General features: G+C 50.7%; 1 protein-coding gene across 2 annotated transcripts in view; it reads left to right on the top strand.

Moving 5' to 3' along the window:
• The window catches only part of FUS (FUS RNA binding protein), a 100,109-nt gene that overhangs the window by 49,640 nt on the left and 23,366 nt on the right, over positions 1–27,103 (top strand). For both annotated transcript variants that reach the window (XM_030208809.1, XM_030208810.1), the window contains exon 9: positions 5,645–5,754. In XM_030208809.1, coding sequence (XP_030064669.1) covers positions 5,645–5,754 — 110 coding nt within the window. The remainder of the gene's footprint in view (positions 1–5,644; positions 5,755–27,103) is intronic.

The following is a 27,103-nucleotide window of genomic DNA, read 5'->3' on the forward strand; positions in this document are numbered from 1 at the left end:
TTCTGGTATTTACAGGACATATGGTCACTTACCAGCAGAGGGAGACTGAGAACACTAAAACTTCTTATACAAGTAGCCTGTGCAGACCTTCTACTAACCAGTATTTTCTCAGTCTCAGCAGAGGGTAGATGTGTGCAGCCTGTGCACTGTACTCAGTCTGGTAGGCTCGTTTGGGGTTTCTAGGTTGGGTTGTAAATGTTAGAGAACCTACACTTGGATCTCTATTACAGGGTGCAAGTCCTAAGGGGCTTCTTATTCCCTGTGGGGTGTCACACCCGGTTGCCCCCCCCTCCCCCCGTGCTCTTCCTCTGGAGGACGGCTTGATCTCGGCTACAGACCTCGTTCTGTACCCTTGAGACGTTTAGGCATCAGCAACGAGGTTTAAAAAAAAATAATAAAATAAAGGCGGCTATTTTGGCCGTTCTTGTGGCAGTCCAGAGATAAAACGTCTTCAATGGCATTCTTGCCTTAGGTCCGGTTTTGCCTATTAGTCTGTCAGAGCACAAAGCAACTGTTTGTTTTTATTGTGTTCGCAGCCATTATGTCTAAGCCGGCGAGGTGTCGGTTTTGCGCAAAGCGCGGCGTTGAAGTGAAAGGTGGCCAGTGTAAATTTTGTGGGGAGCCTACGTTGTCAGCGCTCTTGCCCCCGTGCTTTCCCCTGAGTCCGCGGAGGTGTTGGGCAGCGATTTGACCGCACATTCCGGGCTGGCAAAGGCGGGGCCGATTTTGGCGGGAAACATGGCCATTTTGGCTTCGCGTCCCGAGTTGGCCTCGACGGAGCTGTTTTGGGCGGGAAGCGCAGTCCTTTTGGCCGCGCATTCCGTACAAGCGCGGGGGGGACCCGTGTGTAGCAGGAAGTGCGCCTAGTTTAGCCGTGGATCTCGCGGTGGACCTGCCACCTCGGGAGCGAGGGGGTCCGTCACGGAGACTGCGGGAAGTGTTGTTGGGGCATCAGCAGCGAGGGGGGGGGGCTGGTTTCCTCCCTGAGTTTGTTTGGTCTTTGTATAATGCCTGGAGAGCTGGCCCCTCTGAGGCTGTTTGTTCCCCGGAGGCTGCTAGCTCAGTGGGAGTTAAGCACCCGCGGGTGGATATTTTGGAGCCTATGGAGATACTTTCTCTGCCTGGGTCGGAGGTTTGGAGTGACTCAGGAGAGGAGGATCTCTTAGATGAGTCTGAGGATCAGGATGGGCTAAGGCCTGGGGAAGATTCTTCAGTGGTTCGCATTTTTCATAAGGAGGAGGAGTTAGAGCTCATTGATGAGGTGCTCTCTAGTTTGAAGTTTGCTCTGGCGGCCACTCCCTCTGCGGAGGGACCCCAGGTAGATCCCTTGGTTAAGGGGATTCGGAGAGCCTCCCGTTCCTTTCCCATGAATTCAGACATTAGAGCCATGGTTTTTCAGGAATGCCCGAGGCTGCTTGTAAGGTGTCTAGGGCTATGGCGCGGCTGTATCCCTTGCCTCCGGAAGATTTGGCCCTGCTGAAACCACCTACTGTGGATGGGTTGGTTACGGCAGGTACTAAGGCTACGGCCATTCCGGTGGATGGTGGTACAGCCTTACGGGATCCTCAGGATAGGAAGCTAGAGTCCGTTCTGAAGCGCAGCTTTGATTTGTCGGCTTTGACCTTGCAAGCCTCTGTGTGTGGGGGCTTGGTAGCCAGAGCTTGTTTCCGTTGGGCGGAGAAGCTCTTGGATGAACCTGCGTTAGATAGGACTGGTTTGGTTCAGGACCTGGCCAAATTGGAGATGGGGTCTTCGTTTTTGGCGGACACCCTTTGATTTGCTAAGGGCTTCGGCTAAGAATATGGCTCTGGTGGTGACGGCTCGCAGGGCTCTTTGGCTTAGGGGCTGGGTGGCAGATGCGGCCTCTAAGCAAAGTTGTGTTCTTTACCTTTCAAAGGTTCTATGTTGTTTGGAGAGGACTTGGATAAACTGATGAGTGGTTTTGGGAATACCAAGGTCTCACGGTTGCCGGAGTTACGGCCTGAGGCGGCTAGTCGAGGTGGTTCTGCTAGAGGTCGGTTTAAGGATGCGAGGCAGTACAGGCCGGGCAGATTTGTATCTCCTAAAAGCCGTTTTTTTTTCTAGCAGACGCAGTCCTTTCGAGGGGGTCGTCGAGGAGGTCGGGACTCCTCCGAAGGTGCTGGAAATGGTAAGTCCTCCTTATGAAGGTGTGCGGGTCCAGCCTCTGGTGAAGGTCGGGGTGCGACTTTGTCTGTTTTATCAGGGGTGGACCCAAATTACTTCAGATCAGTGGGTGCTGGAGGTCGTTTGCGACGGTTGTGCTCTCGAGTTCGAGCACCCGCCGCCGGATCTGTTTCTTCCCTCTCCTTGTCACTCTCGAGTCAAGTTAAAGGCTATTCAAGAGATTCTGGGTCGCTTAATCCAGTTGGGAGCTGTGGTACCCGTTCCTCGGCACGAGCAGGGAATGGGTTGTTATTCCATTTACTTTGTGGTGGCGGAGGACCAGTTCGACCCATTTTAGATCTTAAGAGGGTCAATGGGGCGCTCAAGTTGCCATCTTTCCGCATGGAGACTCTGCGCTCGGTCATAGTGGCTGTTCGTCAGGGAGAATTTCTCACGTCACTGGACCTCACGGAAGCGTATCTGCACGTGCCGATTCGAGAGGCCCATCAGCGTTTCCTTCATTTTGCTGTTTTAGGGAGGCACTTTCAGTTCTGGTCTGGCAACAGCTCCACGCACCTTCTCCAAGATATTGGTGGTGATAGCAGCGGCTTTGCGGAGGCAGGGAATTGAGGTGCATCCATATCTGGACGACTGGTTGATCCGGGCGAAGTCTCGGGCTCACAGTGTTGCGGCGACGGCTCAGGTGGTCACGTTTCTGGAATCGCTCGGATGGGTAGTGAATGTAGTCAAAAGTCAGTTGATCCTATCGCAGAGTCTGGAGTACTTGGGAGTGCGGTTTGACATGGCAGTGGGTCGTGTTTTTCTGCCGGATTCTCGGATCGCCTCTCTTCAGCAGCAGGGTCCGGCTGTTAATGTTCATTCAGAGTCCGACTGTTCAAATGTACCTTCGGGTTCTGGGCCTCATGGCAGCGACAATAGAGGTAGTACCATGGGCCAGGGCGCATATGCGTCAGCTTCAGGCGGCTCTTGTCCCAGTGGTCTCCCCAGGTACACAGTTTGGCGTTGTGGTTGCCATTGAGGGGGGCTTCTCAGCGCAGTCTCCAGTGGTGGTTGTGCTCGGCCTATCTGAAAAAGGGCATGCCGTTGGAACCTCCTCAGTGGGTGAGTCTGGTAACGGATGCCAGTCTGCTGGGCTGGGGAGCTCAGTGTCTCGGTCGGTCTGCGCAGGGGCGGTGGTCAATGGAGGAAGCTCAGTGGTCTATCAACCGGTTGGAGACGAGGGCGATTCGGCTAGCTCAGTTGGTGTTTCGCTCAAGTGTGGTCGGAAAGGCGGTAAGAGTCATGTCCGACAGCGGTAGCGTATGTCAGCCGGCAGGGCGGTACAAAGAGTCCACAATCGAGACGGCTCTGCTCATGAGTTGGGCGGAAAGGCATCTAGTGCAGATTTCGGCGGCGCACATGGCTGGGGTGGACAACGTGAACGCAGATTTTCTAAGCAGACACGTGTTGGACCCCGGAGAATGGTCTCTGCACCGGTCGGTGTTCGACCAGATAGTTCTAAAGTGGGGAATGCCAGTAGTGGATCTCATGGCGTCGGCACAGAATGCTCAGGTTCCTCGGTATTTCAGTCTGCGTCGGGATCCGCGAGCGGAAGGGATCGATGTGTTGGTCCTTCCGTGGCCTCAGCGGGTGTTGCTGTACATGTTTCCCTTGTGGCCCTTGATAGGTCGAGTCCTACAGAGGGTAGAATGTCGTGCAGGTCCGGTGTTGTTGTTGGCTCCGAATTGGCCGCGTCAGCCGTGGTTCGGGGATCTGATGCGCTTGTTAGAAGGCGAGCCTCTGCGGCTGGGGGGCTCGGTGCTGTTGTGTCAGGGTCCAATTGTCATGCCGGATCTGGCTCTGTTCTCTTACGGTGTGGCCCTTGAGAGGGAATGGTTGAGAAGGAAAGGGTTTTCCCCTCAGGAGATTCAGACGATGCTGCAGTCTCGCAAAAGAGCGACGTCTTTGGCCTATGTGCGTGTGTGGCGCATGTTTGAAGATTGGTGTGGGGACCGCATGTGTCCCTTCGACAGCTTCTGTGTCATGCATTTTAGATTTCTTGCAGGATGGTTTTGAGAAGGGCCTTTCATTGTCATCTTTGAAGGTGCAACTGGCTGCTTTGGCGTGTTTTCGGGGTAAGGTGCAGGGCAGGTCGGTTGCGTCTTTTCCCGGATGTGGTCTGTTTTTTTGAGGGGGTGAAGTTGTTTCATCCTCAGCGGCCGGTAGTGCCTCAGTGGGATCTTAATATCGTTCTTGATTCTTTGGCGGGTTCTCCTTTTGAACCCTTGGAGTCTTGTTCGATAAAAGACCTTACTATGAAGGTGGTCTTTTTGGTAGCTATATCGACAGGCTCGCCGGATTTCGGAACTTCAGGCTCTTTCATGTAGGCCTCTGTTTCTATGGTTTTCTAAGGAAAAGGTTTCGCTGCGTCCAGTCCCTTCGTTTTTGCCTAAGGTGGTATCCTCCTTTCATGTCAATCAGGTGATTTCGTTGCCGGTCTTGGGGGACCGGACGGGGGATGCTTCTCAGCGTCGTTTGGCAAAATTGGATGTGCGCAGAGTGTTGAAGGTTTACTTGCGCAGGTCGGAGGAATTCAGGTCTTCAGACAGATTTGTCTTTCATGGGGGGCCCAAGAAGGGAGCAGCTGTTTCTAAGGCATCTATAGCTCGATGGTTGAAGGATGCCAGCTCTTCGGCTTACATATTGCATGGCCGTACGGTGCCAGTGGGGCTCAAGGCACATTCCACTAGGGGGATGGCGGCTTCTTGGGCAGAGAGTAGTTTTGTTCCACCGGTGGACATTTTGTAGAGCGGCGGTGTGGTCCTCCCTGCATTCCTTTGTCAAACATTACAGAGTGGATGTACAGGCAAGGGAGGATGCCAGTTTTGGAGCTGCAGTCCTGTTCTCTGGGCTTCGCAGATCCCACCCTTAGATGTATTTACTGCTTTGGTACGTCCCAAGCGTCTTGAACGGTCTGGAGGATTGCTGAGGAAGGTGAAATTAGGCCTTACCTGCTAATTTTCTTTCCTCTAGATCCTCCAGACCGTTCAGGAGCCCACCCAGTGTATCGGACAGTTCAGTATGAGATTTTCTTTAGACTTAAGTTGCTGATATTTCTAGTAGCTCCTGTGATTTGGGTCCTGGAGTTTTACTAAGGGCAGTTTGTAGTACCGTTTGTGCCCATCTGCAGTTGAATTCCCCCGTCTTAAGGGGAGGAGATCTGAGTGTGGATTCAGTGGTTTTGTTTAGGTGGAGGTGTTTTGTTCCTCTGCTTTGTTACTGTCTTACTGGTTAGTAGAAGGTCTGCACAGGCTACTTGTATAAGAAGTTTTAGTGTTCTCAGTCTCCCTCTGCTGGTAGGAGTGCGTAACCCAAGAGTCTTGAATGGTCTGGAGGATCTGTTGGAAAGAAAATTAGCAGGTAAGGCCTAATTTCACCTTTTAGGGCTATAAATGTCACCATGGTTACAGAAGGGCAGCTGATACAAAAAAATATCTGATTATCTAATTTTCCCTTGCAGTTGCAGAACAGGACAATTCTGACAATAATACCATATTTGTGCAAGGCCTTGGGGAGAATGTTACCATTGAGGCAGTGGCTGACTACTTCAAGCAAATAGGCATTATTAAGGTATCGTCCTCATGCTTTTACTTATTTTTCACACATTAATATTCTCGTATTTTCTGTTTTTTTTAGATTGGTGATAGTGTTTGAGGTTTGAAAGTCATATCGTTCGCTAAAATATTCAGCATTTCTAAAAACTTATAACATAAAAATAGCCTTCTCTAGGGCAAGTAGAGCTACATAAGTATGGCCATATTGGGACAGACCAAAGGTCCATCAAGCCCAGCATCCTGTTTCCAACAGTGGCCAATCCAGGTCACAAATACCTGGCAAGATCCCAAAAAAGTACAAAACATTATATACTGCTTATCCCAGAAATAAGCAATGGATTTTCTCCTAGTCCATTTTAATAATGGTTTATGAACTTTTCCTTTAGGAAGCTGTCCAAACCTTTTTTTAAACCCCGCTAAGCTAATTGACTTTACCACATTCTCTGGTAACACATTCCAGAGTTTAATTACACGTTGAATGAAGAAACATTTTCCAAGATTCGTTTTAAATTTACTACTTCGTAGCTTCACTGAATGCCCCCTAGTCCTAGTATTTTTGGAAAGAGTAAACAGATGCTTCATGTCTACATTTTCCACTCCACTCATTATTTTATAGGTCTCTATCATATCTCCCCTTGGCTGTCTTTTCTCCAAGCTAAAGAGCCCTAGCCGCTTTAGCTTTTCCTCATAGGGAAGTCGTCCCATCCCCTTTATCATTTTTGTTGCCCTTCTCTTCGCCTTTTCTAATTCCAGTATATCTTTTTTGAGATGCAGTGACCAGAATTGCACACAATATTCGAGGTGTGGTCGCACCATGGAGTGATACAAAGGCATTGTAATGTTCTCAATTTTTTTCCGAGGACAAGCAGGCTGCTTGTTCTCATATGTGGGTCGACGTTCGCGTTGGCTCAGGAAACGGAAAGTTTTCCACCAGCAAAATTAGAGTTTTGTCAGAGCCTTCTGGCGCGTATGCGTGGACGACTTTCCGTCACGTGAGCGTGCCTCAGTTTTCTTTTTTTCGCATTGAGGTGCAGTAGAGTTTTTCTGCGCTTCTCTCAGGCCCAGGAAAGAGTATTTGCGAGTTTTTTTTTTTTTTTTTGCTTTTCGCTTTTTTTTTTTCTTTATTTTATTACAATTCTACAGTTAAAAACAAAAAGGGTTCCCGTAGTTTCTTTTACTTTGTCCCCTTTTAAAGTTTCCTTTGTTTTCGACGCGGCCGGGTTATTCCCTTTTTTCTGTGCCCTTTTTTTCTCTTAACAGGCACAATCACGTCTTTTTCGCTGAAGCTGTTTTTGCTTCCATGTCATCTAAGACACTCAGCGGCTTCAAACGTACTTGGTGCAACAGCACCATCTCAGGTACTGATACTCTCGCCTGTTGTATCCAGTTCCTTGGGCCCGACCATAGCCCAGCCACTTGTAGTCTGTGTCTTCGTATGAAGAAACGGACCCAAGCATCTCAAAGCCCAACGAGAAGTTTTTTGGGGCTCAGTCTGGTCCTTTGACATCTGTACAGAGGTCGTTGGCGTCGACATCGAGAGGAGCATCGACGTCGGGAGCAGAGGGTAATGGCTGCTGAAAGACCAAATCGAGCTGGGAGCAGTGAGGCGTCGAGTGGGTCTCCACCTGTCTTAAGGCCTCCTCTTATGCAGCCCCCCCCCCCCCCCCCCCCCCCGGGACTGACCTTCGTCGAACCCGGCCCCTAGGAGACATGAGGATTCCACGTCCTCATTGATACTGAGGATTCTTGATGACTGGCGTTGAGTGAAGGCGAAGAAGCACCGTCATCGTTGTCCTTCAGCGCACAGTACCGGGAGCTCCAGTGCGTTGAGAGAGTCTGCACCTGAAAAGCGTCGGCGCCGAGAGGGATCACTCCTCCTCGATACAGGAGGTGCCCGATGCGTTGGTCTCCTAGCAGCCCGATGCCTGCTTCCGAGCCGCCACAGATTGACATCGCCTGTTCCACAGACCCCGCAGTTGTCTTCGATGGCGGTTCTCGACGAGCGCATCTAGGCCTTGTTTCCAAAACTTCTGGAGGGACATTAGCTTCGATGTCGGGGGTGCTTGCGCCTTCTGTACCATCTGTTGCATCGGTGTCTGGTCCTTCTGCGGCATCGGCTGCCACCCAGGTCAACTCCCCTTCGACGTCAGTGGAGGGAGCTTTGCCGCAGTTGGATCAGGCGTTGGCCTCTTGACATCGCCATAGAGGACATCGTTCCTCGGCGTCGAGGCAGGTTGTGTCGTACCTTGATACAGGCCTTTTCCGACACTGAGCAGGAGCATTCGTGGGAGTCCGAGGAAGATCCCAGGTACTTTTCTTCGGATGAGTCCTTTAGGATTCCTTCTGATCCTCCTCCCCCCTCCCCCCGCCAGAGAGAAGACTATCTCCACCGGAGTGTCTGTCTTTTTCCTCTCTTGTCCGGGAAATGGCTACAGCTATTCCCTTCCCTGTGGCGGTTGAGGATGAGCCCAGGGCGGAGATGCTCGAGGTCTTGGATTATTCTTTTCCGCCTAAAGAGACTGTAAGAGTTCCTCTGCATAAGGTACTCAAGGAAGTCCTTATGCGAAACTGGTCGGTCCCTGTGGTCCTGAAGAAAACTGAATCCCAGTATCAGATCCACGGTGAACCTGGATTGATGAGGTCCCAGTTACCCCACAATTCCACGGTGGTCGATTCCGCTCTCAGAGCCAGGAGTACTAGAGACTATGCTTCGGCGCCCCTAGGCAGAGAAGCTAGAACTCTTGATTCTTTTGGGAGGAAGACGTATCAGGCTGCTATGCTCGCCGCCAAGATGTCATACCAGCTCTTCACGAGCATGCACTTGTGGGACTCGATGCAGTCCCTACGGAGCTGGCCAAGCCTTTTCGCCAGGTGGTCAGGAAGCAGAAGGCTTGTCGAAAGTTCCTGGCCAGGGGTACATTTGACACTTTAGATGTATCATCCAGGATCGCTGCTCAGGGTATAGTGAAGCGCAGACTCTCGTGGCTGCGTGTCTCTGACCTGGATCATTCTGTCCAGCAGTGAATGGCGGATGTTCCTTGCTGGGGGGGACAACCTTTTTGGTGAAAGAGTAGAGGATCTTGTTGATCAGATCAAGACGTATAATGATGCTATGGATTCTCTCTCCCACCGGGCGCCTTCTAATACTGCCTCCTCATCTAGGAGGTATTTTGGAGGGAGAGGCTTGCTCCGTATTCCTATCCTAGGCGTAGGTACACTCCTGCTTCTCGGCAGCCTGCCCAGGCTCAGCCCCAACACGCTCGTTCTAGTCAACAGCGTGCGTCTAAGGCCCATTCTGCTCCCCAGCAAAAGCAAGGGACAGGCTTTTGACTGGCTCCAGTTCAGCATAGCCTCAATAAAAGTGTTCGTACCAGACGACTTGCTGGTTGATACTTTTTCACCAAAGGTGGTCTCTTATAATCTCCGACTGGTGGGTTCTTCAAATAGTCCGGTTAGGATGCACCCTTAATCTGGAATCAAAATCTTCAAATTGCCCATCGGGAGCTCTTTCTTACAGCTCCCAGCACAAGCAGGTACTTGCAGAGGAACTCTCCGCTCTTCTAAAGGCCCAAGTGGTCTAACCCGTTCCACAAGGTACTTCCTTGTGCAGAAAAAGACGGGGGGGGTGCATCCCATCCTAGACCTAAGGGGCCTGAACAGATTTCTGGTTCGAGAAAAGTTTAAGATGGTTTCCCTGGGCACACTTCTTCCCATGATTCAGAAGAACGATTGGCTATGCTCTCTGGACTTACACACACATCTTGATACTTCCTGTGAGCTGGAAGTATCAAGATGTGTGTGTATCTTCGATTTCGGCTGGGAACGCGACACTTTCAGTACCGTGTATTGCTTTTTGGTCTGGTGTCTGCGCCCAGAGTGTTTACAAAGTGTCTGGCAGTAGTAGCAGCAGCGTCACTACGCTTGCTGGGAGTGCATGTGCACCCTTATCTTGACGATTGGCTGGTGAAGAGCACCTCAGAGGCAGGCGCTCTACAGACCATGCGAATGACTATTCGGGTGCTGGAGCTACTGGGGTTTGTCATCAATTATCCGAAGTCCCATCTCACCGCACTCCAAAAATTGGAATTCATTGGAGCTCTGCTGGACACTCAGACAGCTCGAGCTTATCTTCCCGACACAAGGACAGACAACCTCCTGTCCCTGGTGTCCATAGTTCGAGCGTCTCGGCAGATCACGACTCGGCAGATGTTGAGACTTCTGGGGCACATGGCCTCCACAGTTCATGTAACTTCCATGGCACGTCTACATACGAGATCAGCTCAGTGGACCTTATCTTCCCAGTGGTATCAAGCTGTGGGGGATGTAGAGAATGTAATCTATTGTCCACTGACTTTTGGAATTCCCTTCAGTGGTGGATGATTAGATTCAATTTGACCTTGGGACGTACATTCCAAATTCCTCAGCCACAAAAGGTGCTGACGACGGATGCATCCGTCCTGGGGTGGGGAGCTCTTTTAGATGGGCTTCACACTCAGGGAGCTTGGTCCTTTCAGGAAGAAGGTCTTCAGAGGAACGCTCTAAAGGCTTTCAAAGATCAGCTGTCCAACCAAATCATTTTGATTCAATCAGGTTGCCATGTTTTACACCAACAAGCTGGGGGGCACCAGATCTCGCCCTCTGTCAGGAAGCCGTCCTGTTGTGGTTTTGGGCTCACTGTCCCGGCATGTTTCTTCAAGCCACAAACCTGGCAGGCGTAAACAGTCTGGCCGATAGGTTGAGCAGGATAATGCAAACTCATGAGTGGTCACTGAAAATGGGAGTAGCCCGCAAGATCTTCCAAGCGTGGGGCATCCCCTCGGTTGATCTTTTTGCCACTCAGATCAATCACAAGGTCCCTCAGTTCCAGGCTTCAGGCCCACGACAGACTAGCGTCAGATGCCTTTCTCCTACATTGGGGAACAGGCCTTCTGTATACGTATCCTCCCATACCTTTAGTAGAAGAGACTTTGCTGAAACTCAAGCAACACCATAGAACCGTGATTCTGATTGTGCTCTCTTGGCCCCGTCATTTGGTTCCTTGTTCTTCTGGCGTTGTCCTCCAAACAACCGTCTAGATTGGACTGTTTTCCAACCCTCATCACACAGAACGAGGGGTGGCTTCTACATCCCAGCCTCCAGTCTCTGGCTCTCATGGCCTGGATGTCTCCCGAGTCTTGCTTCCTTCCAGGAAAGATTCCACAAAGAGGTGTTACTCTTTCAAATGGAGGAGGTTTGCCCTCTGGTGTGACAGCAAGGCCCTAGATCCTCTTTCTTGTCCTACACAGACCCTGCTTGAATACCTTTTACAGTTGTCAGAGTCTGATCTCAAGACCAACTCCGTAAGAGTTCACCTTAGTGCGATTAGTGCTTTTCATCGCCGTGTAGAGGGTAAGCCTATCTCTGGACAGCCTTTAGTAGTTCGCTTCATGAGAGGTTTGCTTTTGTCAAAGCCCCCAGTCAAACCTCCACCAGAGTCATGGGATCTCAACGTCGTTCTCACCCAACTGATGAAAGCTCCTTTTGAGCCACTGAATTGTTGCCATCTGAAGTACTTGACCTGGAAGGTCATTTTCTTGGTGGCTGTTACTTCAGCTCGTAGAGTCAGTGAGCTTCAGGCCTTAGTGGTGTATGCACCCTATATAAGTTTCATCACAAGAGAGTAGTCCTCCGCACTCGCCCTAAGTTCTTGCCAAAGGTGGTGTCGGAGTTCCATCTGAACCTGTCAATTGTTTTGCCAACATTTTTTCCCCGTCCTCATACCTACCCTGGAGAAAGCAGTTTGCATATCTTGGACAGCAAGAGAGCATTGGCCTTTTACGTGGAGCGGACAAAGCCCTTCAGACAGTCCGCCCAGTTGTTTGTTTCTTTCGACCCCAACAGGAGGGGAGTCGCCATCGGAAAACATCTCCAATTGGCTAGCAGATTGCATTTCCTTCACTTATGCCCAAGCTGGGTTAACTCTAGAGGGCTATGTCACGGCTCATAATTTGAGCCATGACTGCGTCAGGGGCTTACTTAGCCTCTATTGAAGAGATTTGCAAGGCTGCAACGTGGTCATCAGTCCGCACATTCACATCTCACTACTGCCTAGCAGGTTCTCCGAGGACAAGCAGGCTGCTTGTTCTCACGACTGGGTGACGTCCGCGGCAGCCCCCACCAACCGGAAAAAAGCTTCGCGGGACGGTCGGCACGCAGGGCACGCCCACCGCGCATGCGCGGCCGTCTTCCCGCCCGTGTGCGACCGCTCCCGCCAGTTCCTTTTTTTCCGCGTCTGGAGAGAGTCGTGCTTCGAACCGCTCTCTCTTTTTCAGCCGCCGGATTTTCGATCGCGTTTACGCGATCGCGCCTTTTCTTAGTTTTCTTAGTTTTTCGGTCTAGTTACCGCCCGGCTTCTTTTTTCAAAAAAAAAAAAAAAAACCCTGCGCGTGTGGAGCACGCGCTCCCTTTTTCCCTCGCTTCCAGCGGGGACGCCGCGTTGCGGCCTAGTGGCCGCTCGGTCGTTTTCTTTTCGTGGTGTGATTTCAGCCACCATTGACGACTTTGACTTCGCCGACGCGATTTTTCCGTCGATGTCCTCGAAGGTCCCGAGTGGATTTAAAAAGTGTGGTCGCTGCGGCCGGCCGATCTCGCAGACCGACACCCACGCTTGGTGCCTCCAGTGCCTCGGGCCGGAGCACAATATCAAGTCGTGTTCTCTGTGTCTCGGTCTAAGGAAACGGACTCAGGTTGCGAGGCAAGTTCTGCGGGACCGTCTTTTTGGAACTTGCGCCGGCCCCTCGACGTCGACCTCGAAGGCATCGGTATCGACGCCCGGCCCTTCGGTACCGGTATCGATGCCCGAGACATCGGCACCGATGGCAGCGACCCCAGGAGAACAGGTCCCGTCGGCCCGCCGGTCCTCCGGTGAGAGTGGGGGTGAGAGGCCGCGTGGGCAGTCGGCCCCGGTCACTCCCTCAGCTCGTGGGCCACGGGACCGAACCCTGTCTGACCCGGTACCTCGAGACCGAGGGGGATCGACCTCCTCCTCCTCCATGCCCTCCGGCGCCGGGCATCGCAAGAAAGATAAGAAGCGTCGTCACCGGTCGCCCTCGGTGCATCCGGATATCGGAGAGGAGGCGACGCCGAAGCGTCATCGTCGGGAGGAGAGGTCTCCGTCTGTTGTGGAGGTACCGACGCATCGGGGTTCCGGCACCTCGGTGCCGTCTCCTGGCTCCCAGCAGCTTCTGGCGCCGACACCCCTACCGACCCCACCGCCTTTCCCGGCAGCGGGCCTGGACGAGTGCCTCAGAGCCATCCTTCCGGGGATCCTGGAAGGGCTGATGCGCCAGGCTGTGCCGGCGCCGGGGGTGCTTGCGCCCTCGGCGCCGATGACTGTGGCGCCGGCGAGCTCTAGCCCGGCGCCGGGGCCGTCGACATCGCCGCCGCTTGCGGTGCCGGTCTCGACCGCCACGCAAGTGGAGTCCCCGTCGACGTCGATGGAGGGAGCTCCATCCCCGCCGGCGCGGGAGTCCACCGCTCGACGACACAGAGACCCTGGTGCCTCGACGTCGAGCCGGGCCCGGTTCAGGACTCAGCTACATGAGCTTATGTCCGACACCGAGGATGAGGACTCGGGGGGGGGAAGAGGAGGACCCTAGATATTTCTCCTCAGAGGAGTCTACGGGCCTTCCCTCGGACCCCACGCCTTCACCGGAGAGGAAGCTCTCACCTCCTGAGAGTCTCTCCTTTGCCTCCTTTGTGCGGGATATGTCTATCAGCATTCCCTTTCCCGTGGTCTCTGTGGAAGAGCCGAGGGCCGAGATGCTCGAGGTCCTCGACTATCCATCACCACCTAGAGAGTCCTCCACGGTACCGCTGCACAATGTCCTCAAGGAGACACTGCTTCGGAACTGGGTGCGACCTTTAACTAACCCCACCATTCCCAAGAAAGCAGAGTCCCAGTACAGGATCCACTCTGACCCAGAGTTAATGCGGCCCCAATTGCCCCATGACTCGGCGGTCGTGGATTCTGCTCTCAAGAGGGCACGGAGTTCGAGGGATACCGCCTTGGCGCCCCCGGGGCGGGAGTCTCGCACTCTGGACTCATTTGGGAGGAAGGCCTACCAATCCTCCATGCTCGTGACCCGCATCCAATCATACCTGCTCTATATGAGCATTCACATGCGGACCTATGTGCAACAACTGGCGGACCTGGTCGAGAAGCTCCCGCCGGAGCAGTCCAGGCCTTATCAGGAGGTGGTCAGGCAGCTGAAGGCGTGCAGAAAGTTCCTGTCCAGGGGTATCTATGACACCTGTGACGTGGCATCTCGTGCTGCGGCCCAAGGTATAGTGATGCGCAGGCTCTCATGGCTGCGTGCCTCTGACCTGGACAACCGCACCCAGCAGAGACTGGCCGACGTCCCTTGCCGGGGGGATAACATTTTTGGTGAGAAGGTCGAGCAGATGGTGGACCAACTGCATCAGCGGGAAACCGCTCTCGACAAGCTCTCCCACCGGGCGCCTTCAGCATCCACCTCCACAGGTGGACGTTTTTCCCGGGCCCGGCAGGCTGCACCCTATTCTTTTGCGAAGCGTAGGTACAACCAGCTGGCCCGAAGGCCTCGTCAGGCACAGGGACAGCCCCAGCGCGCTCGTTCTCGTCAACAGCGTGCGCCTAAGCAGCCCCCGGTGCCTCCACAGCAAAAGCCGGGGACGGGCTTTTGACTGGATCCACGGGAACATAGCCGCCCTACAAGTGTCCGTACCGGACGATCTGCCGGTCGGAGGGAGGTTAAAATTTTTTCACCAAAGGTGGCCTCTCATAACCTCCGACCAGTGGGTTCTCCAAATAGTGCGGTGCGGATACGCCCTGAATTTGGCCTCCCTGCCTCCAAATTGTCCCCCGGGAGCTCAGTCTTTCAGCTCCCATCACAAGCAGGTACTTGCAGAGGAACTCTCCGCCCTTCTCAGCGCCAATGCGGTCGAGCCCGTACCACCCGGGCAGGAAGGGCAGGGATTCTATTCCAGGTACTTCCTTGTGGAAAAGAAAACAGGGGGGATGCGTCCCATCCTAGACCTGAGAGGCCTGAACAAATTCCTGGTCAAAGAAAAGTTCAGGATGCTTTCCTTGGGCACCCTTCTGCCAATGATTCAGAAAAACGATTGGCTATGTTCCCTGGATTTAAAGGACGCATATACTCACATACCGATACTGCCAGCTCACAGACAGTATCTCAGATTCCGCCTGGGCGCACGGCACTTTCAGTATTGTGTGCTGCCCTTTGGGCTCGCCTCTGCCCCACGAGTGTTTACCAAGTGCCTCGTGGTGGTAGCGGCCTACCTACGCAAGCTGGGAGTGCACGTGTTCCCATATCTCGACGATTGGCTGGTCAAGAACACCTCGGAGGCAGGAGCCCTCCGGTCCATGCAGTGCACTATTCAACTTCTGGAGCTGCTGGGGTTTGTGATAAATTACCCAAAGTCCCATCTCCAGCCAGCTCAGTCTCTGGAATTCATAGGAGCGCTGCTGAATACCCAGACGGCTCAGGCCTACCTCCCCGAAGCGCGGGCCACCAATCTCCTGGCCCTGGCTTCGCAGACCAGAGCGTCTCAGCAGGTCACAGCTCGGCAGATGTTGAGACTTCTGGGTCATATGGCCTCCACAGTTCATGTGACTCCCATGGCGCGTCTTCACATGAGATCTGCTCAATGGACCCTAGCTTCCCAGTGGTTCCAAGCCACCGGGAATCTAGAAGATGTCATCCGCCTCTCCACCAGTTGCCGCACTTCACTGCTCTGGTGGACCATCCGGACCAATTTGACCCTGGGACGTCCATTCCAAATTCCGCAGCCCTCGAAAGTGCTGACGACGGATGCATCTCGCCTGGGGTGGGGAGCTCATGTCGATGGGCTTCACACCCAGGGTCTGTGGTCCCTCCAGGAAAAGGATCTACAGATCAACCTCCTGGAGCTCCGAGCGATCTGGAACGCACTGAAGGCTTTCAGAGATCGGCTGTCCTACCAAATTATCCAAATTCGGACAGACAATCAGATTGCAATGTATTACGTCAACAAGCAGGGGGGCACCGGATCTCGCCCCCTGTGTCAGGAAGCCGTCGGGATGTGGCGTTGGGCGTGCCGGTTCGGCATGCTCCTCCAAGCCACGTACCTGGCAGGCGTAAACAACAGTCTGGCCGACAGACTGAGCAGAGTCATGCAACCGCACGAGTGGTCGCTCCATTCCAGAGTGGTACGCAAGATCTTCCGAGAGTGGGGCACCCCCTCGGTGGATCTTTTCGCCTCTCAGACCAACCACAAGCTGCCTCTGTTCTGTTCCAGGCTTCAGACACACGGCAGGCTAGCGTCAGATGCCTTTCTCCTTCATTGGGGGACCGGCCTCCTGTATGCTTATCCTCCCATACCTTTGGTGGGGAAGACCTTACTGAAGCTCAAGCAAGACCGCGGCACCATGATTCTGATAGCGCCCTTTTGGCCCCGTCAGATCTGGTTCCCTCTTCTTCTGGAGTTGTCCTCAGAAGAACCGTGGAGATTGGAGTGTTTTCCGACTCTCATTTCGCAGAACGACGGAGCGTTGCTGCACCCCAACCTTCAATCCCTGGCTCTCACGGCCTGGATGTTGAGGGCGTAGACTTCGCTGCGTTGGGTCTGTCTGAGGGTGTCTCCCGGGTCTTGCTTGCCTCTAGGAAGGATTCCACTAAAAAGAGTTACTTTTTCAAGTGGAGGAGGTTTGTCGTTTGGTGTGAGAGCAAGTCCCTAGCACCTCGTTCTTGCCCTGCACAGAACCTGCTTGAATACCTTCTGCACTTATCAGAGTCTGGCCTCAAGACCAACTCAGTAAGGAATCACCTTAGTGCGATTAGTGCTTACCATTATCGTGTGGAAGGTAAAGCCATCTCTGGAGAGCCTTTAGTCGTTCGATTCATGAGAGGCTTGCTTTTGTCAAAGCCCCCTATCAAGCCTCCTACAGTGTCATGGGATTTCAACGTCGTCCTCACCCAGCTGATGAAACCTCCTTTTGAGCCACTGAATTCCTGCCATCTGAAGTACTTGACCTGGAAGGTCATTTTCTTGGTGGCAGTTACTTCAGCTCGTAGGGTCAGTGAGCTTCAAGCCCTAGTAGCTCATGCTCCATATACCAAATTTCATCATAACAGAGTAGTGCTCCGCACCCACCCAAAGTTCCTGCCGAAGGTGGTGTCGGAGTTCCATCTTAACCAGTCAATTGTCTTGCCAACATTCTTCCCCAGGCCGCATACCCGCCCTGCTGAACGTCAGTTGCACACATTGGACTGCAAGAGAGCATTGGCCTTCTACTTGGAGCGGACACAGCCCCACAGACAGTCCGCCCAATTGTTTGTTTCTTTCGACCCTAACAGGCTAGGGGTCGCTGTCGGGAAACGCACCATCTCCAATTGGCTAGCAGATTGCATTTCCTTCACTTATGCCCAGGCTGGGCTGGCTCTTGAGGGTCATGTCACGGCTCATAGTGTCAGAGCCATGGCAGCGTCAGTGGCCCACTTGAAGTCAGCCACTATTGAAGAGATTTGCAAGGCTGCGACGTGGTCATCTGTCCACACATTCACATCACATTACTGCCTCCAGCAGGATACCCGACGCGACAGTCGGTTCGGGCAGTCGGTGCTGCAGAATCTGTTTGGGGTGTAAATCCAACTCCACCCTCCAGGACCCGAATTATTCTGGTCAGGCTGCACTCTCAGTTAGTTGTTCTTCGTAGGTCAATTTTCTGTTATACCCTCGCCGTTGCGAGGTTCAATTGACCTGGGTTCTTGTTTTGAGTGAGCCTGAGAGCTAGGGATACCCCAGTCGTGAGAACAAGCAGCCTGCTTGTCCTCGGAGAAAGTGAATGATACATACCTGTAGCAGGTGTTCTCCGAGGACAGCAGGCTGATTGTTCTCACCTACCCTCCCTCCTCCCCTTTGGAGTTGTGTGTTTCATCTTTTGCTAGTCATTCAACTGGCGGGAGCGGTCGCGCACGGGCGGGAAGACGGCCGCGCATGCGCGGTGGGCGTGCCCTGCGTGCCAACCGTCCCGTGAAGCTTTTTTCCGGTTGGTGGGGGCTGCCGCGGACGTCACCCAGTCGTGAGAACAATCAGCCTGCTGTCCTCGGAGAACACCTGCTACAGGTATGTATCATTCACTATACCTGACACGACAGTCGGTTTGGGCGGTCGGTGCTGCAGAATCTGTTCAGGGTTTAGAATCCAACTCCACCCCCAGACCCATTTTGATTCTGTTCCAGGCTGCACTCTGTTGTTTATGGTTTCAGGTCAATCTAAGTTATGTCCTCGCCGTTGCGAGGCCCAATTACTACTGCTACTATTTATCATTTCTATAGCGCTGACCAATGTTTGTTGTTTTGAGTAAACCTGGTTGCTAGGGATACCCCACATGTGAGAACAAGCATCCTGCTTGTCCTCTGAGAAAGCGAAGATACTTACCTGTAGCAGGTATTCTCCGAGGACAGCAGGCTGATCTCACAAACCTGCCCACCTCCCCTTTGGAGTTGTTTGTTATATGCTTTTTGATTAAACTGAGGAGGCACGCCAGAAGGCTCTGGCAAAACTTTTTAATTTTGCTGGTGGAAAATTTGCCGTTTTCTGGGCCGATGCGGATGTCGACCCACATGTGAGAACAATCAGCCTGCTGCCCTTGGAGAATACCTGCTACAGGTAAGTATCTTCGCTTTGTTTTCCATTCCTTTCCTAATAATACCTAATATTTGCTTCCTTACCCGCGGCAGCACACTGAGCAGAAGGTTTCAACGTATCATTGAAGACACCTAGATCCCTTTCTTGGTCTGTGGAACCTTGCATTTTGTAGCTATAATTCGGGTTCCTCTTTTCCACATGCATCACTTTGCATTTGCTCACATTAAACGTTACCTGCCATTTAGACGGCTAGTCTCGTAAGGTCCTCTTGTAATTTTTCATAATCCTTCTGCGATTTAACGACTTTGAATGTGTCATCAGCAAATTTATTTACCTCACTAGTTACTCCCATCTCTAGGTCATTTATAAATATGTTAAAAAGCAGCAGTCCCAGGACAGACCCCTGGGGAACCCCACTAACTACCCTTCTCCATCAAGAATATTGACCATTTAACCCTACTCTCTGTTTTCTATCTTTTAACCAGTTTTTAATCCACAATAGGACACTACCTCATATCCCATGACTCTCCAATTTTCTCTGGAGTCTTTCATGAGGTACTTTGTCAGCTACTGGAACACAGTCTTGGTTGGTCTGATAGACATTCCTTTGAGGCAAGTGTAGTGTAACCAAAATGTGTATTGAAAAAAACAAAACTTGGACGATTATCAGATTACAGTGATGCCAGAAGTACATAGCTTTTCCCATTCTACCATTTCTGAAAAGGTTTACCTTATTGAAAGGGTTGTCTTTTGTTCACAAAAAAAAAAACATACGGTGCTGTACTGTATGCAAACAGGGATTGAAGATCAGTTATGCACTTCTACCAGCAGATGGAGACTCAGAACCACAGAGTTTCAGATACATGTAAAAGTAAGCTGTGCAGTCCCCTGAAAATCAATCTGTTCTCAGTTTTAGCAGATGGTAGCAGTGGTAAGCCTGTGCAGTCCTGTTTGGTGTATTGGTCCCTGGTTCCAAACAATGTTGTTCCCAACTTCCTTCCACTCTCTGCTGCTGGACTGGGGTTGAGGCCTGTGGGAGTCTGTGTGCCCTGGGAGTGTCGCACTTGGATGGCCGAGTCCCTTCACATTCTTTGGGTTTGGGTGTAAGAGCCTTGGGTGTCCTTCTCTACTTGTCGGACAGGCAGTCTTGAGTGCCTGTCTGCCTTTGACTGTGCTTGTAGATCTTTTCCACATCTTGATGTTTATATTAAAAACAAAAAAAAACCCCACACACAGCCTGTTTTGGGGTTTGTTTTATATTGGCAGACAACCATTAGTATGAACAATGCAGGGAGTCGCTCTTGCCTTTTGCAAGGCGGTTTCAATTTTGTGCACCATGGGCGCTGTGAACACATTGCACCCTCAGCCTGAAGCGCTGCACGGTCTGTCATTGGTGTGCTGTAGATATGGTGGGGCACTGTTCAGCCTGTGCCAGCTAGGACGCCATGAAACACCTAGCCACCTGCCTTGGGTTACCCCGCAGCCACTTAGAGATCTGTCCCCAGCACACCTCAAGTCCGCCTGCACCTGCTGCTTATGCTGTACACTGGCACCCTCCTTCCACAGACTGGGTCACAACTGCCTCTGGTCGAGTCTCCTCTCAAATTAACCCCAGTGACTTTTATTTTTTAGGTTACTGGAGGCCACACTCCCAGTGTTCCCACAGTTCTCAGAAAGCACTCACAGACCCAACACACAAACCACCAGGATTCTTACAGTCTAGACAGAGGCAATAAACTAAATTTGTCTCTAAAAATTGAAGTGTACAAAAAAAATGTGCAATCATCAAATAGGAAACTGATACATGGCTCAATTATAACACCTGGGAAGGTCAGGACATACAACTGTTCACAGAGCCACATCAAAGATGTCTGCCTTTTCTTCCTGGCCAAGACTGGGGGGAAAACCCGTACAATCCAAATGAAAAGCTCCTGGGCTAATTAGAACTCTGACAACAAGTTTGAGAGTATACTGCAGACCGCTTTTCCAAAAAGCTTAAAGAGAACAGCGTTGATTTTGCAGCAGCTTCAAAATCTATACATGCACCACCTGCTGGCCAAGCTAGAGAAATACACTTCAGGAAATACCCAATATATCTTGCAGGCTTAAAACACACTGTTCTTTCACATCTGCCATTTCGCCGTCTGGTCTGGAGTCTGTGATGGTCCCTCAGGCTTCTGGGTGGATTTTCCTCCAGACTTTTGTGTTGGCCATGTCCAAGGCCTTTTACTTATGTCGAGAAGTTGGCCAGTCTCTGCAGGGTGCTCAGCTGCTGTCAGAGGACACCATTCCTTCCCCGCCCCGCCCCCCCCCCCCCCCCCCCCCCCCCCCCGGCCAAAAAGCAGGTGATTCAAGTATGGAAGAGCTGTTTAGGGGCTTATATCTGGCTAACAGTTGTCATCTTTGGCTCTAGCTCCTTTTACAAATTCAATTCAAAAAGGGGTGGGGGGGCAGGTACATCTCGGAGATTTCTTGAGTTCCCCATCTTTCTCCCACTCGGATTTTTGAAAGCCTCCTTTGGTAACTGCGTGGTGAGTTTGAGCCATGCCAGTATTCTATTGTGAAAGTGTATCTCTCCTCTTCCTAGCATAAGAACAGTTTTGTTTTTTCCTTTGTCGTGTGGCAGATTTGTCGGCATAGGTCAAATCTTCTCAAAGCCCCTTCTCCTTTGGTAAGGTGTATTTTATCATTTAAACTGTGCAGAAGGGTTATTTCAGAAGCGTTATTTCAGTTTTGCATTGTTTGGCATCTATGACTAAGAGCATGGAGTTCTAGAATTTTCAGATTTCCATGGTCACTATTAACAGTTCCTCAATTTATTGCGCACTGCACATGGGGTCGTGGTAGGCAGTATTTCATCACTGTTGTATTCAGCTTTGCAGTGTTTGGCACCTATGAGTGAGTGCATGGAATTCCAGAATTCTCAGCTTTCCATGTTGACCGTTAACAGTCCCTTAGCTTGTGCTGCACATGAGGCTGGAACTTGGGAGGGGGAGATGGTCTTCCAAAACAGTCTTGTTTGCTTAACACCAAAGAGATTAGTGTTTAGAGAGACTGTGGTTGGAATTCAGCCTCTATTCTATGTATGTCTTAGGTGAAATTTCAATGTGGGGTTACTCTGATTTTTAAAGGTGCCTTTGTAAGGTATACTTCATTTTACTACCTTGTTTTGTAATGGTTGCTTGGTGGTATGAAGTCCTCGGGGAGGTCTTGTTCTCTCTCTGTTGGTGGATTACTCTTGCTGCCCTCCAGGTACTACCTTGTGCAGAAGAAAACAGGGAGGATGCGTTACATCCTAAATCTAAGAGCCCTGAACAAATTCCTAGTCTGAGAAAAGTTCAGGAGAGTTTCGTGGGCACACTTCTCCCAATGATTCAGGAAAACGATTGACTATACTTTCTGGACTTAATATCTTCGACTTCAGCTGGGAACACATCACTTTTGGCCTCGCAGTAGTTGCAGCATTACTGTGGGAGTCCATGTATTCCTGTATCTCAGTGATTGGCTGGTGAAGAGTATCTCAAAATGAGGGTGCTCAGGAGTCCATGCGGATGACTGTTCGGTTGCTCGAGCTACTAGGGTTCGTTTTAACTACCCCAAGTCCCATCTTTGCCCTGTCCAGCAATTGCAGTTCATCGGAGACCTGCTCGATACTCAGTTCGATCCTGCCTTTAGACACGAGAGTGGACAATCTTGCACTTGCGTCCAGAGTTCGAGCCTCTCAGCAGGTCACATCTTGGCAGATGTTGAAATTGTTGGGCCACATGCTGCCTCTGTGTACATTAAACCCATGACACGACACGCATGAGATCAGCTGAATGGACCTTGGGTGGTATGAGAAACCACACAGAGTCTAGAAGATGTTATCTGAGCGTCCCCGGAGTTTGTACACTCCCTTCAGTGATGGACCATTCGATCCAATTTAACTCTGGTACTTCCATTCCAAATTCTTCAGCCACAAAAAGTGCTTGATGATGGATGGGGAGCGCATGTAGATGGGCTTCACACTCAAGGAACTTGGTCCTCCCAGGAAACTAATCTTCAGATCAATCTCCTGGAGCTTCAGCAATCTGGAACGCTCTAAAAGCTTTTAGAGATCGGCTATCTCACAAAGTTCTTATCCAGACAGCAAACCAGGTTGCAATGTATTACACTAACAGACTGAGCAAGATAATGCAACCTCACGAGTGGTCTCTCAATATCGATATAGCCCACAAGATCTTGCGAGCATGGGGCACACCCTTGGTAGATCTGTTTGCCACTTGGATCAACCGCAAGGTTTCTTGGTTCTATTCCAGGCTTCAGGCCCACAAGAGGCTAGCTTCAGATGCCTTTCTAAATTGGGGGACAGGTCTTCTGTACGCGTATCCTCCCATACCTCTAGTGGAGAAGACTTTGTTGAGCAAGATCATGGAACCATGATTCTGATCATGCCATACTGGCCGTGGCAGATTTGGTTCCCTTTCCTGGAATTATCCTCCAAATTACTGTGGAGACTGGAGTGTTTTCTGACTCATCACGCAGAACAAGGGGCTCTCTTCTACATCCCAACCCCCAGTCTCTGGCTCTCACAACTTGGATGTTGAGAGCCTAGAATTTGCTTCCTTGGGCTCTTGGAGGGTATCTTCTGGGTCTTGCTGTCTTCCAGTAAAGATCCCACTAAATGTAGGTTTGCCGTCTGGTGTGAGACCAAGGCCCTAGATCCCCTTACTTGCTCTACACACACTTGCTTGAATACTTTCTACATGTATAACCTTAGTGCAATTTAGTGCTTATCAATGTTTAGAAGGTAAGCCCATCTCTGGACAGCCTGTAGTTTTTCGCTTCATGAGAGGTTTTGCTTTTGTCAAATCCCCCTGTCAAACTTCCCACCAGTGTCGTGGTATCTCAATGTCGTTCTCACCGAACTGATGAAAGCTCCTTTTGAGCCACTGAAGTACATGATCAGAAAGGTCATTTTCTTGGTGGCTGTTACTTCAACTTGTAGGGTCAGTGAGCTTCAGGCCTTAGTGGTGGATGCACCTTTATACACAAGTTTAATCACTACAGAGTAGTTCTCAGCACTCTATGTTCTTGCCGAAAGTGGTATCGGAGTCCATCTGAACCAGTCGATTTGTCCGACTTCATGCCCTTCCTGGCGAAAGCAGCTTGCACACCTTGGATTGCAAGACCGTAGACTTACTACATGATGTAGACCAGGCTCCACAGACAGTCTGCCCAGCTTTTTTTTTTTTTTTTTTAAATCCCAACAGGATAGGGGTCACCATCGGGGAAACGCACCATTTCAATTTGGCGGGCAGACTGTATTTCTTTCACTTGTGCCCAGGCTGGGCTGGCATTGGAAGGGTCATGTCATTTGCTCATAATGTTGGAGCCATGGCCGCATCGGTAGCCCACTTGAGGTCAACCTCCATTTGCAAGGCTACGACATGGTCTTCAGTCCACACATTCACTTCACATCATATTACTGCCTTGAGCAGGATAACTAAGTGAAGGTTTGGGTAGACAGTGCTGATCTGTCTGGGGTCTAGAATTCAACTCCACCCTCCTAGGCCCGTTTTATTCTGTTCCAGGCTGCATTCTCATTCAGATGTATATAGTTTCAAGTTATCTGTGTTATTTCCTCGCCGTTGCGAGGCTCTGTTGACCAATGTTTGTTGTTTTGGTGAGCCTGGATGCTAGGGATCCCCTACTTTGTTAGAATTATAAGCCTGCTTGTCCTCGAAGAAAGCAAAGATACTTGCCTGTAGCATGTATTTTCCGGACAGCAGGCTTTATATTCTCAGTCCCTTCCACCTCCCCTTGGTGTTGTCTCCTTTAGCAAAAAAAAAAAAATAACATAGTATTAAACTGAGGAGACCACGTTTTGCATGATGGGCGGAAAGGCAGTCACGCACGTGTGGTGGAGCGTGGCTCGTGCTTCATAAAGCTTTCTTTTTAGCTATGGCAAAATGCCTGATCGAGTGACACAGATCGGCGTCACCCACTTGTGAGAATATAAAGCCTGCTGTCCTGGGAGAATACTTGCTACAGGTAAATATCTTCGCTTTATGCTTTTTGGGGGAGTTGCTCTGGTGGTCAATGGGGGAGGACAGCAGCTCCCTCCCACTACTGCTGCTTCTCAACCTTCTGCAGGAGCCTCTTCCTAGCTCTGAACTGCCAAAAGTGAGTGTTTTAAAACTGCATTTCAGCAGTATACATGACAGCTGTGAAACGCTGCAGAGGGATGTTTTGGGCACGCACATCTTTGCGAGTGTGCTCTGCGCATACTCTGGCAGCCTTCCATATGAGCTGCATGGTAAAAAGTCTGCAGCTGCATTTGCATACAAGTTTCCTCTGAGAATTTGCTTATTTCCACCTTCAAACTTCTACTGAGGTGGAAATAGCGAGCGGTTCTTTCCATGGACTTCATGCATCAGTCTCCAAATCCCTTCCTTTGAGTTTTGCTTTTTACTCTACAGATTCATGCTTTGGTCTACATTTTTGATGTATCTTGTCTTCTTCTGGCAGTACCAGTTGGTGTGAAGCTCGCTGCAATAGCCATTAGGAGGGGTAGCCTGAAGGTTAATGTAGTGAGCTGAGATGCTAGGGAACTAGGTTTGATTCCAATGGCAGTTTCTTGTGACGCTGGCAAGTCACTTGACCCTCCACTGCCCCAGGAACTAAAACAAAAAAATCACACACCTTAAATTGTGAGCGCACTAGGGACAGAAAAAGTACCTACATATCATGTGGGCAGCACTTCATATGTCTAGTAGCACTATACAGATAAGTACTAGTAGTCCTGCATTCATGTAGTTCAGTTGTCTCTTATTCTCCTGAGCTGCTCTCGTTCTTCTGCTACACTGTTACTTTCTTTTCATTTCTCATGGCTTTCATGGGCTCAATAGTTTAGCCTCATTGCTTCAGCTTGTTTGCCAACTTCTCTGGCTCACCTTATTTGGGCCTATTAGCTGAGCTTATATGTTCTGCTGAGAAGATACTCTGCATAGTTTAAGCTTTAATTTCATCCATCTTACCAGCTCAAGTGAGCTTGGCAGCCTGCACTCAGCCAGGCCTAGTGGCCTGGTTTCAGGTAAACTTATCACCTTGACTTCACTAGCCTTAGCTTCACATGCTTGATCAACTTTAGCTTCTCATGCTAGGTCCACCACCTTGGCATATGCTAAGCAGGATTTGCTTGTATGATTGGGTTCCACACAACCCGTTTCCGTGGAGCCTGGCCTCACTTCTCTGTGTAATGCAGTTGACTGAGTGCTAGGGTAATATACTGCCTTGTGTGAATTCTTTCTAGAGGTGGTACATTACTCCTGATAAATACAGCTTTCTCAGCAATCCTCCAGACCATTCAAGACGCTTGGGTTATGCACTCCTACCAGCAGAGGGAGACTGAGAACACTAAAACTTCTTATACAAGTAGCTTGAGCAGACCGTCTACTAACCAGTATTTTCTCAGTTTCAGCAGAGGGTAGATGTGTGCAGCCTGTGCAGTGTACTCAGTCTGGTAGGCCCGTTTGGGGTTTCTAGGTTGGGTTGTAAATGTTAGAGAACCCACACTTGGATCTCTATTACAGGGTGTAAGTCCTAAGGGGCTTCTTATTCCCTGTGAGGTGTCACACCCGGGTGGCCGAGTCCCTCCCCCTGTGCTCTTCTTCTGGAGGGCTGCAGACCTCGTTCTGTACCCTTGAGGCGTTTAGGCATCGGCAACAAGGTTAAAAAAATAATAAAATAAAGGTGGCTATTTGTAATACACTGCCTTGTGTGAATTCCTTGTAGAGGTGGTACATTACTCATGATAAATACAGCTTATTGGGAAAGCTATACCTTATGGCTGGCTATGGCTTCTGTTCCAGGGAGCTCACTTAGCTATTCACTTGATTTGGCTTCCCAGTTACCAACATAGCTTGCTTTTCCAGAAGCCCAATACTTTTGAATTCTCTTGCTGGGTTATCTTTTGCAGATGGACTCATCCTCATGAACTTGAGTGTCTGCATCCAATGGCAAGGTTCCTTGGTTTTTCAATCTGAGGAAAGACAGCTTCACAGAAGGATTGGATGCTCTGATGCATCCAGGGCCATCTTCTGGTCTCCTCTTTGGCCGCTGTTCGTCAGGGTCACGGAGGACGGGTGGTTCTCATGGCTCTGGATTGCCCACTCAGACTGGTGCGGTGATCTGGTGCGTCTCCAGGTTGAGGACCCACTTGGCTGCCTCCATGGGGGAACCTGCTGTGTCAGGGTCTAGTGCAGCTTGCCAACCCGGCTCACTTTTCTCCTATGGCTCAGCTCTTAAGGGGAGTGTTTGAGGAAGAGAGGATATTCTGCTTCAGTTATTGCTACGCTTCTGCGGTCTCGCGAGCAGTCTTGTTTCCCTCGCTTACGTGTGGGTGTAATGTATTTTTTGCAGATTGTTCCTCCTGTACACAGTGCCGCAGGGCTGGACAAGCCTTGTCTTCACTTAAGGCACAGGTGGTGGCACTGTTGTATTTCAGGGGACTTGTCCGCAGTAAGTCTCTAGCTACGCATTGGGGTGCAGTCCATTTCTTTCAGTGTGTGGGTTTTTTTTTCCTTTTTTTTTACATATCAGTTATTCCTCCTTGGGACCTTAATCTGTTGTTTTCTGTATTGGTTTCCGCTCTTTCAGGCCTCTATCTTACTGTGCGCTGAAGGATTTGACCTTTTAATGGCAGTGTTCTTTAT

This window comes from Microcaecilia unicolor, chromosome 7, assembly GCF_901765095.1.
Source record: "Microcaecilia unicolor chromosome 7, aMicUni1.1, whole genome shotgun sequence".
Lineage (NCBI taxonomy): Eukaryota > Metazoa > Chordata > Amphibia > Gymnophiona > Siphonopidae > Microcaecilia > Microcaecilia unicolor.